This window comes from Takifugu rubripes, chromosome 17, assembly GCF_901000725.2.
Source record: "Takifugu rubripes chromosome 17, fTakRub1.2, whole genome shotgun sequence".
Classification (NCBI taxonomy): Eukaryota; Metazoa; Chordata; class Actinopteri; order Tetraodontiformes; family Tetraodontidae; genus Takifugu; species Takifugu rubripes.
In genome coordinates, this window is record NC_042301.1 from 8,869,502 (window position 1) to 8,885,474 (window position 15,973).

The window sequence follows — 15,973 nt, forward strand, 5'->3', positions numbered from 1 at the left end:
TCTATCTATCACATGTTCCAGTCTATGTAACAGGATGCTGTGATCAACTGTATCAAAAGCAGCATTGAGATCCAGCAGAACTAGCATAGAGACCAGTCCATGATCTGAAGCTATAAGAAGATCATTAGTGACTTTAAGAAGTGCTGTTGAGCTCTAAAGCCTGACTGAAACATCTCAAACAGGCTGTTTCTCTGCAGGTGCTCCAGTAACTGAGTCACCACCACCTTCTCAAGAACTTTAGAGATAAAAGGAAGGTTGGATATTGGCCTATAATTTGCTAATACGTCAGGATCCAGTGATGGTCTTTTAAGCAACGGCTTAATCACTGCCACCTTGTAGGACCGGGGGTAAAACATCCTTCAACAGGTGTGTTGGGATGGGATCTAAAAGACACTTGGTGGTCTTGGATTTCTGAATTAGCGAAGACGCCTCAGAAAAATATATAGGGCTGAAGGAGTTTAAGGGCTCATTGGAGAACCTGTATGTTCCCACAGTCAGCACATCTGGTGATGGTCCAGTTGTTGGGATGGCCTGGTTAGCCTTCTCTCTGATAGCTAGAACTTTATCAGTGAAGAAGCTCATGAAGTCTTCACCACTAAGGGAAGAAGGGATACGTGGATCTAAAACACTGTGACTCTTAGTTAATTTGGCCACAGTGCTGAAAAGAAACCAGGGGTTGCTCTTATTTTCCTCAATTAAAGAAGAAAAATAAGCTGTTCTAGCCTCGCGGAGGGCCTTTGTGCTGTGTGCGAGCTAAGCTAATCAAATCAATAAACACCTACGTATAATCTCACCATGATTTATAGTCTTTTGCTTTGTATGGGACCTGTTATCTTGTGTTTCCCCCTGCCTTTAGGCACATTTGATTTCTGTGTAACTAGGGACCTCCTAATTTCAATAAAAGAAGTATGGCGGAAGTTGTGCCTCAGGATGTGCTGGAGATCTGTAACTGAGCACATCTCTCCGTCCTCCTTGCTGCAAGTAAAATTCAAAACTGTTGTCTTTGTCTCATTTCTGTGTAGATTCTCAATCATCCAGGTCATTGTATCCAAGGTAGTTTTCTATGTCAACTGGACTGGGTTTCTTCTCTTGAGGCCTCATTTGTTTCTCTCATGTTTTAGGTTGTTTGAACCTAACATTTTGGTCCTTCGAGCCAGATTCCAACACACCTGAAGGGTCCAGTGGGTGAGGCTGAACCTCAGGAAAGACTGTGGCCACGGCAGGCCGCCTAGGTGCGACCTAAGATACCCTTTCCGCAACTGGGCTTCAGCTCCCTGCTTGGACCCTGACGGTTGACGGATATCCAGGAGGAAAAGCCAACAGTGGTGAGCATGTTTTGAATTCAAAAGTGTGTGTGTGTGATGATTGTCGGGGACTTAATGTAAAATTGCGATAAACACTAAGGCAGTGTTTTGGGAGAGAGGAACCCAAAAATCCTCTGTAAGACACAATGAAAAACAAACCCTGTGAATACTAGTCAATGACTACTAGGGTCGTTGGTGATCCAGCAGACAAAGGGGAGACACCTCAACAGAAACTAGGTGAACGACCCGACCAACGACCCTGCTAAGGACTCTCAGGTGACCACCCAGATCATTAGCATGCAAATGGTCCACAGGGGCTATATATTTTCAAGCTCTCTCCCCAGCGATTTCAGAACTGAAGAAGCCTTCTGGATAGAAGGCGAAACGTCTTCAAGAGAAGAAACCCAGTCCAGTTGACAGAGAAAACTACCTTGGATATGCAGAAGGTTCGGGGAAAATAAGTCAGGAAAGGTGGAGAAGAAAGTTCAGTTTTTCAGGCAAACTCTGCACTACAGATATTCTGGAGTTGCAGACAAAGAAGAAGAAAGAGAAACATGACAAACGCAAGGCAGAATATAAATTATCTGAGAAATGACAGGAACAAAGTAAGATGAGAGACATATAGTTGGAACAAAGTAAGTTGAGAGACATAGCCATAGGAAAAACATAGGAAAGGCACAAAACAGGCACAAAATAGATGATGGAGAACCACATGACTGCCAAGAATTAGCTGAACAAACTGCAAAAAGTAGAAGTGATTTAAAAGAACAACTTTTAAAAACTGGAGCAAAAATTAAAACTGTTTTGTTTGTAGACGGCTCATCAAAGAAAAATGAGCAACCTTAAAAGAAGACATCTATGTATGACCAGCAGGAAAATCTATCCTACCAAAAAATCTGTGTAAATGGGCTGCTATATTGAGCCATGGTGTAACACATGTCTCAACAGGAGGGATAGTAGGACAGATACAGCAGCACTATACAGCCTATGGATTTAATTCTTATTCAAAAAAAAAATAATTGTAGAACATGTCTGACATGTGCAAGACACAATTCACGAGGAAATCTGAGACCAAGGAGAGGAAAATTTCCTGCTCCCCAATATCCATTCCAAACTTTTACAAAATCCCAGCACATTTAGGGTTAGGGTTAGGGGTAGGGTTAGGGTTAGAATTAGCTGCGTTCTGAGCATAGAAGAATCCTTAATCATAAATGTAAAAGTGATCAAAGAATGGTCTGACAGGAGTGGGTTGTGAGGGAACACTGACACATGTTCTACCTCAACACCATAAGTCAGAACTAGATCTAGGGTGTGGTTGAAGCTATGAGTTGGTTGGTTTATCTGCTGGAGGAAACCAACTGACTCAAGTAATGTAATGAAGCCATTTCTAAAGCTGTCATTTACAACGTCTACATGGATATTAAAGTCTCCAATGATAATGACTTTGTCCGTTCCTAGGACCAAGTCAGATAAGAAATCAGAGAACTCAGACAGGAACTCTGAGTGTGGCCCAGCAGGGGGCCGATATACAACTACAAACAGAAGTGGCTTTTCTGCCTTCCAGTTCAGATGGGTGATGCCAAGAGCTTTCAAATGAACTGGAGCCATATTTTGGTCTATGATTAATTAATAACTTGGAGTGATAGATTGCTGCCACTCCCCCTCCTCGACCAGTAACACGAGGAATATAATAATTAAGATGGGTAGGAGGAGTAGATTAATTTAAGATAACATACTCCTCCTGAAGCCAGGTCTCAGTAAGACATTCTGTTTCTTCTATGCTCAGAACACAGTCTTACTATAGCAGATGTCGTTCAGATAATGCTGTAGCTAAGTTTAAGGAAGCGATCCCTGTGCTAATCCCAGGACCACTGTGTGTTTCCCCAGGGATAAATCATTATAATCTTAGCCCTGCTGAGGTTGACTCTATTGCGGAAGGTGCAGCAACCTCACTGAGAATCACGCTTGATTCTGTTGCCCCCCTGAAAAAGAAAATAGTAAATCAGAGGAGGTGTGCCCCCTGGTATAATTCACATATCAGGACCCTCAAGCAGAAAGTGCGAAGACTAGAAAGGAAGTGGCATTCTTGTAAAATAGACAGCTATCATGTAGCCTGGAAAGACTGTCTATTAGTTTACAAAAAGGCCCTCTGCAAGGCTAGAACAGCTTATTTTTCTTCTTTAATTGAGGAAAATAAGAGCAACCCCAGGTTTCTTTTCAGCACTGTGGCCAAATTAACTAAGAGTCACAGTGTTTTAGATCCACGTATCCCTTCTTCCCTTAGTGGTGAAGACTTCATGAGCTTCTTCACTGATAAAGTTCTAGCTATCAGAGAGAAGGCTAACCAGGCCATCCCAACAACTGGACCATCACCAGATGTGCTGACTGTGGGAACATACAGGTTCTCCAATGAGCCCTTAAACTCCTTCAGCCCTATATATTTTTCTGAGGCGTCTTCGCTAATTCAGAAATCCAAGACCACCAAGTGTCTTTTAGATCCCATCCCAACACACCTGTTGAAGGATGTTTTACCCCCGGTCCTACAAGGTGGCAGTGATTAAGCCGTTGCTTAAAAGACCATCACTGGATCCTGACGTATTAGCAAATTATAGGCCAATATCCAACCTTCCTTTTATCTCTAAAGTTCTTGAGAAGGTGGTGGTGACTCAGTTACTGGAGCACCTGCAGAGAAACAGCCTGTTTGAGATGTTTCAGTCAGGCTTTAGAGCTCATCACAGCACAGAAACAGCACTTCTTAAAGTTACTAATGATCTTCTTATAGCTTCAGATCATGGACTGGTCTCTATGCTGGTTCTGCTGGATCTCAGTGCTGCTTTTGATACAGTTGATCACAGCATCCTGTTACATAGACTGGAACATGTGATTGGGATTAAAGGGACAGCACTAGACTGGTTTAGATCATATTTATCTGATAGATACCAGTTTGCTCATGTCCATGGTGTTCCCTCCTCATACAGTAGGGTTAGCCATGGAGTTCCTCAAGGTTCTGTACTTGGACCAATCCTCTTCACCTTGTACATGCTTCCCTTAGGGAACATTATTCGGCAGCATGGGATACATTTTCATTGTTATGCTGATGACACTCAGCTTTATTTATCCATGAAACCAGAGGAGACAGAGAAGTTATTGAAGCTCCAGACCTGTCTTAAAGACATAAAGTCCTGGATGTCTTCAAATTTCCTCCTCCTTAACCCAGGAAAAACTGAGTTCATGGTGTTTGGTCCTGAACCTCTCAGGGATAGATTAGATCACATGATCACTCTTGATGGTATCTCATTAACATCTAGTCTCTCTGTGAGGAATCTTGGAGTGACTTTTGATCAAAATCTCTCCTTCAACTCACATATTAAATTAGTCTCTAGAAGTGCCTTTTTGCCTTTTTGTATGTGTTTCTGTGCTCTGTGCCTCTCCTCTCCTCTCCTCTCCTCTCCTCTCCTCTCCTCTCCTCTCCTCTCCTCTCCTCTCCTCTCCTCTCCATTCTATCCTCTACCTGTCCTCCCCCCTCTCCTCTGTCCTCCCTGCCATCAGCAGGAGGGTCCCCCTACACGAGCCTGGTCCTGCTCAAGGTTTCTTCCTGTTAAAGGGGAGTTTTTCCTTGCTTGTTGGGGGTTAGGCCCTGGGATTCTGGAAAGCGCCTTGAAACAATTTTGATTGTATAAGACGCTATATAAATAAAGATTGATTTGATTTGATTTTCATTTGACAGGAGGAGGAGTAGCCTGGTGCTCTGATGATGGTGTAGAACAAACAGCCATCAAAGCCTCTAAACCTAACCTCAAAGACAGACAAGGAAGGTCACATGTCAAGCAGCTGCTACTGTTAAACCCATCAGGATCTTATTGTTGTCTTCCTGAAATTAAAATGAACAGTGACATTTTAATTTTCCACAATATCATCATTTATTGCTAGAAACGGGAAAGAGGACTATTATTTCAGTAATGAACAGTAAATGTTAATACTCTTGATATAACATCTACATCAACTACATTGTCTCTGCAAAACAGATTTGCATTACTGTATACTGTAAAAACAAGTTCTGTGACTAAAAGATAATTTTCTGACACAAATTCCAGCAGAGTTCCTGCTCACTCTCCAGAGACAACAGCCTCTTAAAATAAGAATGCTGGTTTGACGGTTAAAAGGATTAAATTGGTCCTTATTCATCACGGTTTTATGTTGTTTTCATTCTGCCTATCAGCTACTGAATTTAAACCGACCAATCACGGACAAAACAACGGTGCTTACCACGCCTCTATACTAGAAACGACCAATGGGCGTGGAGGTGGGCGGACTCTAAAAATAACAGCAGAGGATTCAAAGCGAACATGGCTGCGGGGAAGGATGTCACAGAAAAAGCCAAAAATAGAAGGTAAGCTTGGATTAAGCCACCCTTTTTTAATCATATTGTATATTTCTAATGGTAATTAAATAGTTTTCAGTCAGTCAGTCATGAAGCCGAGGCGTTTGAAACATGCTAGAATTCGAGAATGACAACAACTCTTTCGTCTCGTTCTTTAACGCAAGAAGCTACACGCTAACATTACCCGCTAACCTGAGCAGTTTGGTTCTTCTGATGCAGTTGTCGCCGATAAATCCTCACAATTTTCACTCTTTAACATTGTTCTTGTGTTTGTTTAGCCCACTTAGCTAAAACACAAAGGTTTGAAATCCAGCGGCGATCAGACAGGTCAAATAAGAACGTTTACCATTGAAGATGCGCTGAGGTGAAAGAATCAAGTTGACAATCATGGTGTCCTTTGCCCCTCGGTGTCCTCATTCATTGACTTACAAATGTCTGGTTGTAGTTCAGCCGTTCTGTTGTAATTCAGCAGAAGTCATCAAGGATGAGGGGCTGTTGGAAGAAACAGTTGTGACCAGTTTTGTGACTTCCTGTCTAGCTCTTCTACTGGCCCAGGTACTGTGGGCAGAATGCTGTGCACCCTGGACGGATCCCCAAGGGGCTGCTGTGCTGGTCGACCCGTGATCTTCAACCCCGATTTTTTTGTCGAGAAGCTCCGCCATGAGAACCCCGATGTCTTCCTGGAGCTGGTACTGAGTAACATCACTCGCCTCATTGACCTTCCCGGGGCCGAGTTTGCACAGCTACTGGGTGAAGAGGCTCCAAAGACCCCGACTGTTGGAAATGGGGGCTTTTTTCGTCCTTTCAACTTCCTTAAACGCAAAGGTAGAAAAATCCTTCCTGACTTCTAATGTAGTTCTCTCTGATGTGGAGAGTTGGGATGGAAATTTAATGAACAATTTCCTGGATTCAGCAAACTTTTGGGTGGTCTTTCAGCTCATAGCCCCGACGAACTATACAAACGTTGCTTCATTGTACTCCCATCATGGTCCATCATCAGTGATTAGTGGTTCTCCTCTCACAGATAAAGGCCTTGTCTTTGGCACCCTGCTGTCAGAAAGCTCCATCGCTCAGATCTACCAGCTCATACAGTTCCTCACCAGAAGTGAGCCGAACCTTCTCTATCATGACTTTAGTATGACTGATCGTCAGAACTGCGAGACCACTTGTAACTTTGGTGCTGTCCGCCTGTTCCCAGATCTGCATGTGGAGGGTCTGTTCCGGGTGCCGGGGAACATCATCCGGCAGCAGAGCCTGAAGGAGCTCCTCAACAGTGGCGCCAACGTAGATCTGGAGTCTGGAGACTTTCACCCCAATGACGCAGCCACCCTGCTTAAGAGCTTCCTGGGAGAGCTGTCAGAACCTCTGCTCACACACCGACACTTCCACGCACATCTGAAGATTGCCGGTAGGACCTTCTTCCTTCAGCAGTCATGCTCAGGAGCCTTCAGGTATCACAGTGTTCTGTCCTCCTGTTTCCTGTTGCAGACATGATGCTGTTGGATGAGCAGGGCAACAAGACCTCGGTCCCCAACAAGGAGCGTCAGATGGAGGCGCTGCAGCTGCTCCTGCTGCTGCTCCCTCAGGCCAACCGCTTGCTGCTCAAACTGCTGCTGGACCTGCTGCACCACACCGCCAAGCAGCAGGACAAGAACAAGATGTCCGCCTTCAACCTGGCGATCATGTTCGCTCCGCATGTCCTCTGGCCCAGACATGTATGATTCACCTCCTGCTTTCAGGGGCGGGGCTTCAATGGGCAACACAGGTGCTGCACAGGGACACACCTGGACACAATTTAGGGTTGAACTTCTCTGTCCTCTGTCCTGCCCTCTCCTGTTCTGCTGCAGATGAATGCTGTCGACCTGAAAGACAATCTGGACAAATTAAACAACAGCATGGCCTTCCTCATCAAGCACTCACATAAACTGTTTAAGGTGATTATTCACGCACGCACGCACACACACACACACACACACACACACACACACACTCTCACTTATCTGTTGTGCTGTTTGTGCTTCAGGCTCCAGTTTATCTGTGTGATTATGCCAGACTTCATTACAGTGGGGTCAAAGGTCAGCAGGTCAAGGTAAGAACAAATCTCTCAGGAATTTTATTATCAGACAAAAAGACAGCAGAATAAACTTCAACACTCAACAAAAAGTGTCAGTTTTAGTCTTACTCTGACTTTAGAGCTTCTAAACAGCTGAATGTCTTGTGTGAGCTGTCTGCTGACACACTGGTCCTCCCTCAGGATGATAGTGAGTTGCTGGTGGCGAGCGGCTCTCCTGTTGGGCACCGAGTGATGAAGAGGACGGCGGGTCTGGGAACAGGTTCCCAGGAGCAGCACCAGTCTCCGGCCCAGATGTACACAGAAGAAGCTCTAAAGGAGCTCTTCAGACACGTCAACCACAACATGCCAGACTCCGCCAAGAAGAAGAAACTCGTCCGCCAGGTTCTGCTTGGATCCACTCAGCTGATCTGATGCGCTGCTCGTGTTGTCTGTTTCATCTCTTGGATTTTGCTTCTTCTGATGCAGTTAGTCAAAGAGACGACTGCAGGAACTCCACTCGGCCGCCATGCCAACAAGAAACACGCTCGCTCCCGCTCCTTTGGTGGTATCATCAAGGTAAGGCCCGTCCCTGGAGATGCAGCCTTCTGACTGTCTTGACATCCAGTTTAATGGTACTCTGCTCACAGCGCAAAGCTCGTGGAGAGCAGCCGACAGCGGAGCGGCGGCTCAGAAACATCTCCCCTGACGGCGTCACCAGGAAAGCGGGGAAAGAGAATGTCTTGTCTCCAGCAGTAAGATGGTGACCTGTGTCACAAAGAGCCGGCTGTGCTGTTCAGTCTCTGATGGTGCTACTCGTATGTGCAGGCTACCAACCCAGTAAACCAGCCTGGGCCGTGGGAGGCGGAGCTTGTTAGGAAACAGACAGCTTTTACCTCCAACAGGCCAAAAGCGGCAAGTGTTTCAAAGGTACCTCATTATGTTCACAGGTTGATCAAATCTTTTGATACTAGTAATATGTTGCTACAAGCTGTGAAACAAAGAGCAAAATGATCCCGATGAACAGTAAGAATCTGGATCTAATCTGGTTCTTCTCAGCAGGGCTCTCTGCCTGTGGCCAGCAGCTGCTCCTGTCCTGCTCAGGTCTCGGTCTGAATGCTCCTCCTCTTCCTCTGCTGTGTTTTTCATCCTAGCTAGTCTGTTTTGAACTGTGACTAACCACCAGAAGCAGCTTTGGAACTGACCTGAACCAGAAAAATCCAAACCTTCATGTTGCCTGACAGATGATGGAAGGACAAGCGGTGGAATGGCGTCACCATCCAAATGTGTTTTAAAGTGTCACAACTGTCATAAAAAGTGTTTTTTTTTCTCCTATTGTTTTGGGTTTCCCTGGTTCTGGATCTTGTTTTCATCTGTTTGCTGAATCAGAACCCTCTGAAAATACCTTTTTGTAGTGTGTGCATGTCTGTGTGCATATGTACGTGTGATGAGGTGTCAGGTTTAGTTTATGCTGTATCACTCGTCTGTCAGGTCACTTTATCTTTTAGAATTGTTGAGGTTAAAATGGGATCAGATTAATATTCTCATGGCTTTTTTCAAGGGGGGACTGTTACAGAATTAGTTTATATTTTCTCTGATTTAAAGTTTAAATGTGAGGAAACCTGTTTGGGTAGAATGAGGAAGGTGTGTGCCTCACATTTTATCAAGTGTTCTGCTGGTGTTTTGGGTCCAGAACCACTGGGTTATGTTGTTGGATTGTTGTGGAGCCATGTGGAGCGGAGAGTCTGAGGGAAGTCAGAAAGCAGCCGGCCAGTAGATTATGAACCATCCAAACCATCAGCAGTCCAACAGCAGAATTAGTTCCAGCTATGATGCTTCATGGGGAGAAGGCGGGGCTTAAACTCATCCTGCAGCCTGCCAGCAGAGGGCACTTCAATGCCCTGCCTGAGGAAGCCTGGAGCTTCGAGCAACTTTTACTTTGGTGGATTTGGTTCCTCCAGCTTCCTGTCAGCAGAGTGGAGAGGCACCAGTTCCTGAACAGAGCAGCTATTGGTGGTTTTTATCTGTCTAACTGATGTGAGCTGGTATAGATGGTGTTGTGGACGTTGTAATGGCAGTTTTGTTTGAAGTGGTTGAGCACGTGTGGAGTCACAGACATCAAGTAAAACCAGCAGAAAGCTCAAGTTTGGGATTTTTCCTGTTTTTGTTTTTCAATTATGTGGATCCCAGATCCATTAAGATGACGGTCAGGTATTTTTGTGACTTTTAAATGTGACACAACTCCTTCCTTTAGTTCTTTGCAAACATTACTGGAAAGACTTTGATTTTTGCTCTTTTGGGGAACAAAATGTTCTGTGATGTGTGCATATTTTCCTAATATTTTAATAGCTGTTAAACTCAAAAACAACTTTTTTTCAACTAAACAAAAATGTGAATAATTACTTTTAATATTTCAGCTGTTGCACTCAAAAACAGAACTTTTTTTTTTGAACTAAACGAAAATGTGAATATTCACTTATTCCCTCTGAACTGTTTTAAATTATGTTGCAACTTTCTGTCCCTGTCTGGTTCAAACTGTGGTCACCATTTTTATTTTTGTATTTCAGTGTAAAATTATTTAAAATATTCATGGATTCCTGGCAGAGCGCTGTGGAATAAACCTTTTTTCCTAAAAGTCCTAAAGTGTTTCATATTTGGATTGCTTTTTGGGTGTAATGACTAATATAGTCCACTAAACGGAGATGTCCCACAGTATAGGGCAGTCGCGACTCAGGCCAGGAGGGCCTGGACTCAGTCCTGAGTCCAGCCGGGTTTTCTGTCCATCCAGGCAGAAGTAGGTTTCCCCATGGCTGAAGGGACCCTGATGGCTGGTCGGACAGAAAGTCCGGTCGGATTCTACCGTTGAGGACCGGGTTTTGACAACCCTGGAAAGTTTTAAATAACTTTTGAACTCTATTCCTGTTCTCCAGGAAGGTCAGAGGTCATATGCAGCCTGTTCTTTTGTTGCATGATGGAAACTATAACTTCAACTGTTTATTAATTGTAAAATGAATTTAAAGTAGATTTAAGCTCCATCATTTTACATGCAAACTGTCAGTGTAATGTTGTTGTCCAACAGAGGTACACACCAATCAATAAATTGGTTCCAGAGACAAAGCAACTGCTTTAGCGAACAGAAATGCTGATTCAAAGTAAATCAAAGATGTTCTGTTGCGCTCAGATGCTTTACTGTCAGACGGATGTGGCTGTGAACTGTTTAAAAATCAATCATCCACACCTAAACGTTATGTTTTTGCTCCGCTTCTCCAGAAATCAATTCAGACGTCTGGACCCCCCCCCAACAAAGCTATTATGGGCCAAGAAAGGAAGGGTCCTCTCCCCCCATGGAGATGTCCACATGTTGTCTCTTCCTTTGTTGCAGCTCTTTACCGTTGAAGCACAGATGCCTGCGGCCAATTTGTTTTCCATCACTTCTGAGGACAGCTGGTTAAATGAACCCCACACTCTGAGGCCATGCACAATAACACCCCTACCCCCAAACACATGTCATTGTCATCATCACACAAATGTTCAATTAGATCTGTTTGCAGGAAACTGTAATGAAACTGGACAAACACTTTAAAAATCGGATGTGACAGAAAATTGTGTTTCTAAACCTCAACATCTATGATGTTGTGTTACTATGACCTTCAGACCCACTTCACAACCACTAAATGCTAAATGAATTAGCTGCAGGTACACGATGCCATTAATGTGGAACTGATGTAATGTCCGCTCTCACCTATAGGTGGCTCAACAAGGGAACCTCTGGAACGCTTCTGTAGCGCTGTGGGCGGGTCTAAACCCCGAGTCTAGCGAGGCAGACTTCTCTATACTTGGGAGGTCCTGTGGGGTGCATACTGTATGTGAAGGGAATTAGCTAGAACCAGCAAATCTTTACTGTGAGAAAGGAGCCACTGCTCAACAGCAAGGAGGCAGAGTCTTGAATTTTTCTCAGCTTCCATCACATAAGGACTCCAATGGTCTTCTCTGTCCTTAATCAGATGATCTTTGAAAGATCAAAGCAGAGTTTGAGTGAATACTGGAGTAGCTGGTGGTATTCTAGCTATTCCAGTCTCACTAGAAACATCCCGGTGTAATACTAAATTTACGACCCCATGCTGTCCCTCCTCCCCTCCGCGCTGTCTTTATTTCACTCATTTATTTTCTGTTTCTGTCCTCTTCCCTCAGGCGGATACTTCAGAGTGATCACGATTTCCTCCCCCCTCCTCTTCCCTTCTCTTTCCCTCCTTCTCTCTCTTCTCATCATATCCATGCAGCCTTGGGCACTTTCTTCTCTCCCCAGGAGAGGAAAGTGCATGTGGGCGAGCGAGATAGACAGATATATAGAGAAAGGGCTGCTATCAGTGGAGGTGGCTGCTCCTCATGCTGCAGCTCCTCGTGTGAGTGTGTGGGAGGGAGGGAGGGAGGAGTCTTTCTGCTGTTATTTGTTAAGGCTTTTGATGGATGAGTGGTGTGTGAGAGAGTGTGTGTGCGTGCGCAGAGTGAGTGAGGGAGTCCCTCCCGTCTTTTCATTTAGTGGCTCACTGTTCGGTGCACAATGACTCAATGAAAAGTGGAGGGGAGAGGCACATGCACACACTCACACACCAACAGTAAGGCTGCAGGAGAGACAACAGACACAGAGAGGAATAGGAGCGAGTGTGAGGCAGCTCTGAGAAGCAGAGGAGGGTCCTGGTTAAGAGCCACGTTAGACTCAGGTGCTGTTGAAGTTCACCTGGATGTAGCACCAGTCGCCTTGGCGCACCTTTAGTGTTTTCCTCCACTTTTGCCAGTTGACACCGGCGCCGTCGTCCACCAGGAGCATCGTTGGCTGCAGGACAGAGCAGGATGCTTGCTGCAGGTTTAGACAGAAGCCTGGGCTGGGCTCCATGGCTGATGTTGGTGTGGGCTATGGTACTATTGTTGATGCCATGGGGCGGCGGCGTGGACGCATGCCCCTCTCCCTGCAGCTGTCTGGGAAACACGGTGGACTGCCATGGCCGCGGGATCTACGTTGTACCCAAAAACATCCCCAGAGGGGCCGAGAGGCTGTGAGTAATGATCTGTGTGTGTGTGTTCAAGCGCTCTATACTGGTAAGGACCAGAGACTGGCATCACTAAAAAACAGATATGAAAGACATTTAAAAAGCATTTGCATCAATGTGGCTGGAAAATAAAGAGAAAGTCATTAAAATAATAATTGATAACTGTCACAGGTTTGTCTCTGATGACGTCACACATTTATCAGATGTTAAAACATCATCTTCATCATCAACAGGATGAACGAGGAGCTTTAGGAATGGCTCGAGCGTGTGCAGACACAAACGCACACACACAAACACACACTCTCTCTCGCTCTGACTGTGTCCCGTCACATCTCACACGTTTCTCTGGCCTCTGACACAGTTGCAGGGATTCCTCTGAAGTTGCTCCTCTTCCACGCTGTCAGGATTGGGAGCGTTTACATCAGCTGTTGTTTAAAGTGTGAATGAAACGTGTTTGATGCTGTGCACTGTCTTGCCTCTCCTGCTTTTGCTGGGACTGGCTGGCACACTGGAACGAGCAGGGGTCAACACTGGCAAACATACTGGAGATATTTGTGTCTTCTTTGGGACAGCTGGTGTTGAGAGGCTTTAGAGGGAATATTGCACACACTCTTAATTTTCTGTCACTGGTGTGAGCCTAAAGCTGCAGCTCAGCCTGTTGGGCAGTTGATCTGTGGTAAAACACTTGTAGTAAAATTCCATCACTATTTTTCCAACCGTCTCTACAACCACACTCTGGACAGGAAGTGCAGCTGAGGAAAAAAACCTTCTTTTTCCTCAACAGCCACTGTAGCTGTTCTGACATCCTCAGTTTTGAGGATAGGTGTCACCTATCTTCCACCAAATATCTTGAATATTACCCATGATGCCTTTAATCCAGATGGGAAAACTTGCACAGGTGGTTTTGTTTAGAAAGTTTGGGATTTTTCTTACAAACGAAGAATTCCACCAGCCATAGGTGATCGCCGCCACTCGTGCCAACACTCCCAGTTCCCCACTGGTGTGCCAAAACACACTCCAGAAGTGTCGCCCCATGTCTTTCCTTTCTTCTCAGAATGAATCTGATCCAAGTCTATTTTTGACAGAAGCCGCATCAGACAAGTCTTGCATGAATGCCAGATCATAGATTTTCAAAATAAAGCAGACTCCAGGTCCTCTTTTACATTTGAAAATGGAGATGTTCTATGCTGAACTGGGCCAGCTGGGTGCTTTAGAAAACTTCCTAATTAAAGAACTGATGAATTCTGAGGAATGTTTTTACTGAGGCACAAACGTATTGCAGTACCAGTCACTTCCACCAGAAGCGCCATTCTGGTGGGAATCGGTTCGTCCTGAACCCGTTTACATGCTTTTCTTTATTAAACACGATGCAAAATAATCTAAAATAATGTGCTGGGGTGGACGTAAAACAGGAACCACTTCTCTCAGCTGGAGCGCAGCGGTGTGTGTGGTTGTTGTATGGAACCTGTACATATTGGTATCTGGTGTGTGCGGTTATTTCAGGTTCTAAAGTGCATGTGTGTGAATAATTGATAAGTGTTGGGGATGTCTGGCCAGCACAGATACATTATCCGTCCTGCGCTCATGTTCACTGTAGCATGGAGGATGTTTGATGGTTTGATGGGGGTCTGAGCCCTCTGGCCGATGCCAAATGGCCCAGAAGTAAGTGTGAGACCCACTTACCCACAGTGTGAGAAGCTGACGGACCCTTGTAACACTTCTCACGGAGCAGCACCTGGAACCACCTCAGACGGTCAAATGGACTGAATCTGGTTTCTAGGATTTGTGGCCAAAATGTTCCTGCATTTTAGTACTTTAATACAATTAAAATGCATAAAAGACTAAAAAAACAGATGCTAATGGCTCACCTGACGTGATGTTTGAATATTTTCTCTGAACACGGGCAGGAAACTGGAAACCTTGCCACTCGTCTGTTTCAGAGCCAACAAGTCTTGCCCCCTGCTGGCACTTCAGGTGTGTTTGGGGTGGAAACGTGTTTTGCCCGAATCAGTTTAAATTGATTTGTTTTCTCCATTTTTATCTGAATCCGTGACTCACCTGAGTCTTTCTGTCACGGCTGCATGTTTGGAGGGGCGGAGCCTCCTGGAAGGTCATCCAGAATTCACAGTGTTCCTGCAGCCATTGATATAAATGCTGGAGGGTTTATGCTTAGAAGAACACAATGTTGTAATTACAGTTCTGGTTGTGGCCCAGACCGACGTGCTTGGAGTCAGAGCTGTGTGCAGATTTAATTTTCCCCTCCAAAACAAATAATTGTGTGGTCAGGGTGCCTTCTGGGGTCCAATGGAACCAGTCTCGTGCCAGAGTTGCCGTGGTAACCGCAGCTCATATGTTTGCTCTGTTTCACCTTTACCACCCCACAAAGTCACGCAGAGTTGGGTCACCCCAGAACCAGCAGGTAGCCTGGGTTCCTGCTCCTCCACCCACAACAGTGCCTGTCAAGTGCTTGTTTGTTCCTCTGATGTTCACAATAACGTAAACCAGGCAGCTGCAAGACGTCACTGCCAGTGGCAGCTCTGTTTCCCAGAATCCTCTCTGAGCCAGCTTCAAAACCAGCCGCTCAACTTTTCTTAGATGACTTCTTCATCAGGAAGTGTTTCCAGTATCACCTCAGTGTGATATTCAGGGTCGAAAATGAACATTCCTCCAAACCTCAAGATCCACGCAGTGAACTGCCGGCAGAGACTAGAGCTGTTGTACCAGTCTGACCTTTGACCTCTCCTAGCTGTCCTCCTAGAGTCTCTCTGCCTCCATCAGACCTCATTAGGCTGCTATTTGTTATTAGCCTTGTTGCCTAATTAGCATGTAAAATGATAGTGGAGTGTATGTGCATGTGTACCTGTGTGTGTGTGCGTGTGTGACTGTGAGTGCATGTAAGAGATAATATGTGTGGACAGTATTCAGTATGAGACAGGCGGTAACAAGAGGGTCATTTACAAGGTGACTCCGACAGTTAAACTAAATACCCCCTCCTCCTTAGATTGTCATGGCAACACTCAAAAATGAATACCTCAGTGGGCCCTAATGTACAGGAAAAGAGGTGTGTGTGTGTGTGTGTGTGTGTGTCTGTGTGTGTGTGTGTGTGTGTGTGTAGGACTCTTCTCTTGCTAGACTACATGAGCTCATTATAATTTAGTTTTCCCAAGAAGCTAAGATAAACAAAAAATAG

At 45.1% G+C, this 15,973-nt stretch overlaps 2 protein-coding genes across 6 annotated transcripts in view; both read left to right on the forward strand.

The window, feature by feature from the left end:
* Positions 1 to 5,410: 5,410 nt before the first annotated feature.
* Positions 5,411 to 10,373, forward strand: arhgap19 (Rho GTPase activating protein 19). 3 transcript variants are annotated; one of them, XM_011612645.2, is made up of 12 exons: positions 5,411 to 5,694; positions 6,224 to 6,510; positions 6,710 to 6,790; positions 6,884 to 7,093; positions 7,174 to 7,400; positions 7,533 to 7,619; positions 7,709 to 7,774; positions 7,940 to 8,140; positions 8,225 to 8,314; positions 8,386 to 8,490; positions 8,564 to 8,665; positions 8,890 to 10,373. In XM_011612645.2, the coding sequence occupies exons 1-12, from the start codon at positions 5,651 to 5,653 to the stop codon at positions 8,908 to 8,910; spliced, it is 1,521 nt and encodes a 506-aa protein (XP_011610947.1). In that variant the 5' UTR covers positions 5,411 to 5,650; the 3' UTR covers positions 8,911 to 10,373. The 3 variants fall into 3 exon arrangements, with proteins under 3 accessions (XP_011610947.1, XP_011610946.1, XP_003972278.1); XM_011612644.2 differs by having other exon boundaries at positions 5,412 to 5,694; positions 8,795 to 10,373; XM_003972229.3 differs by having other exon boundaries at positions 5,413 to 5,694; positions 8,798 to 10,373.
* Positions 10,374 to 12,236: 1,863 nt separating this feature from the next.
* Positions 12,237 to 15,973, forward strand: part of slit1b (slit homolog 1b (Drosophila)) — a 28,346-nt gene continuing 24,609 nt past the window's right edge. For 2 of the 3 annotated variants that reach the window (XM_029850569.1, XM_029850568.1), the window contains exon 1: positions 12,237 to 12,789. Coding sequence is in view for 2 of the 3 variants with exons in the window: in XM_029850568.1 (XP_029706428.1) it covers positions 12,587 to 12,789 (203 nt within the window). In the remaining variant the exon portion in view is untranslated. The remainder of the gene's footprint in view (positions 12,790 to 15,973) is intronic. The other variant, XM_003972228.3, reaches the window with a different exon arrangement.

Coding starts and splice junctions, on each gene's coding strand:
- arhgap19 (XM_011612644.2), top strand. CDS start 5,651: ATGGCTGCGGGGAAGGATGTCACAGAAAAAGCCAAAAATAGAAG. Junction 5,695..6,223: donor GAAAAAGCCAAAAATAGAAG/GTAAGCTTGGAT, acceptor CTTCCTGTCTAG/CTCTTCTACTGGCCCAGGTA. Junction 8,315..8,385: donor CCTTTGGTGGTATCATCAAG/GTAAGGCCCGTC, acceptor CTCTGCTCACAG/CGCAAAGCTCGTGGAGAGCA.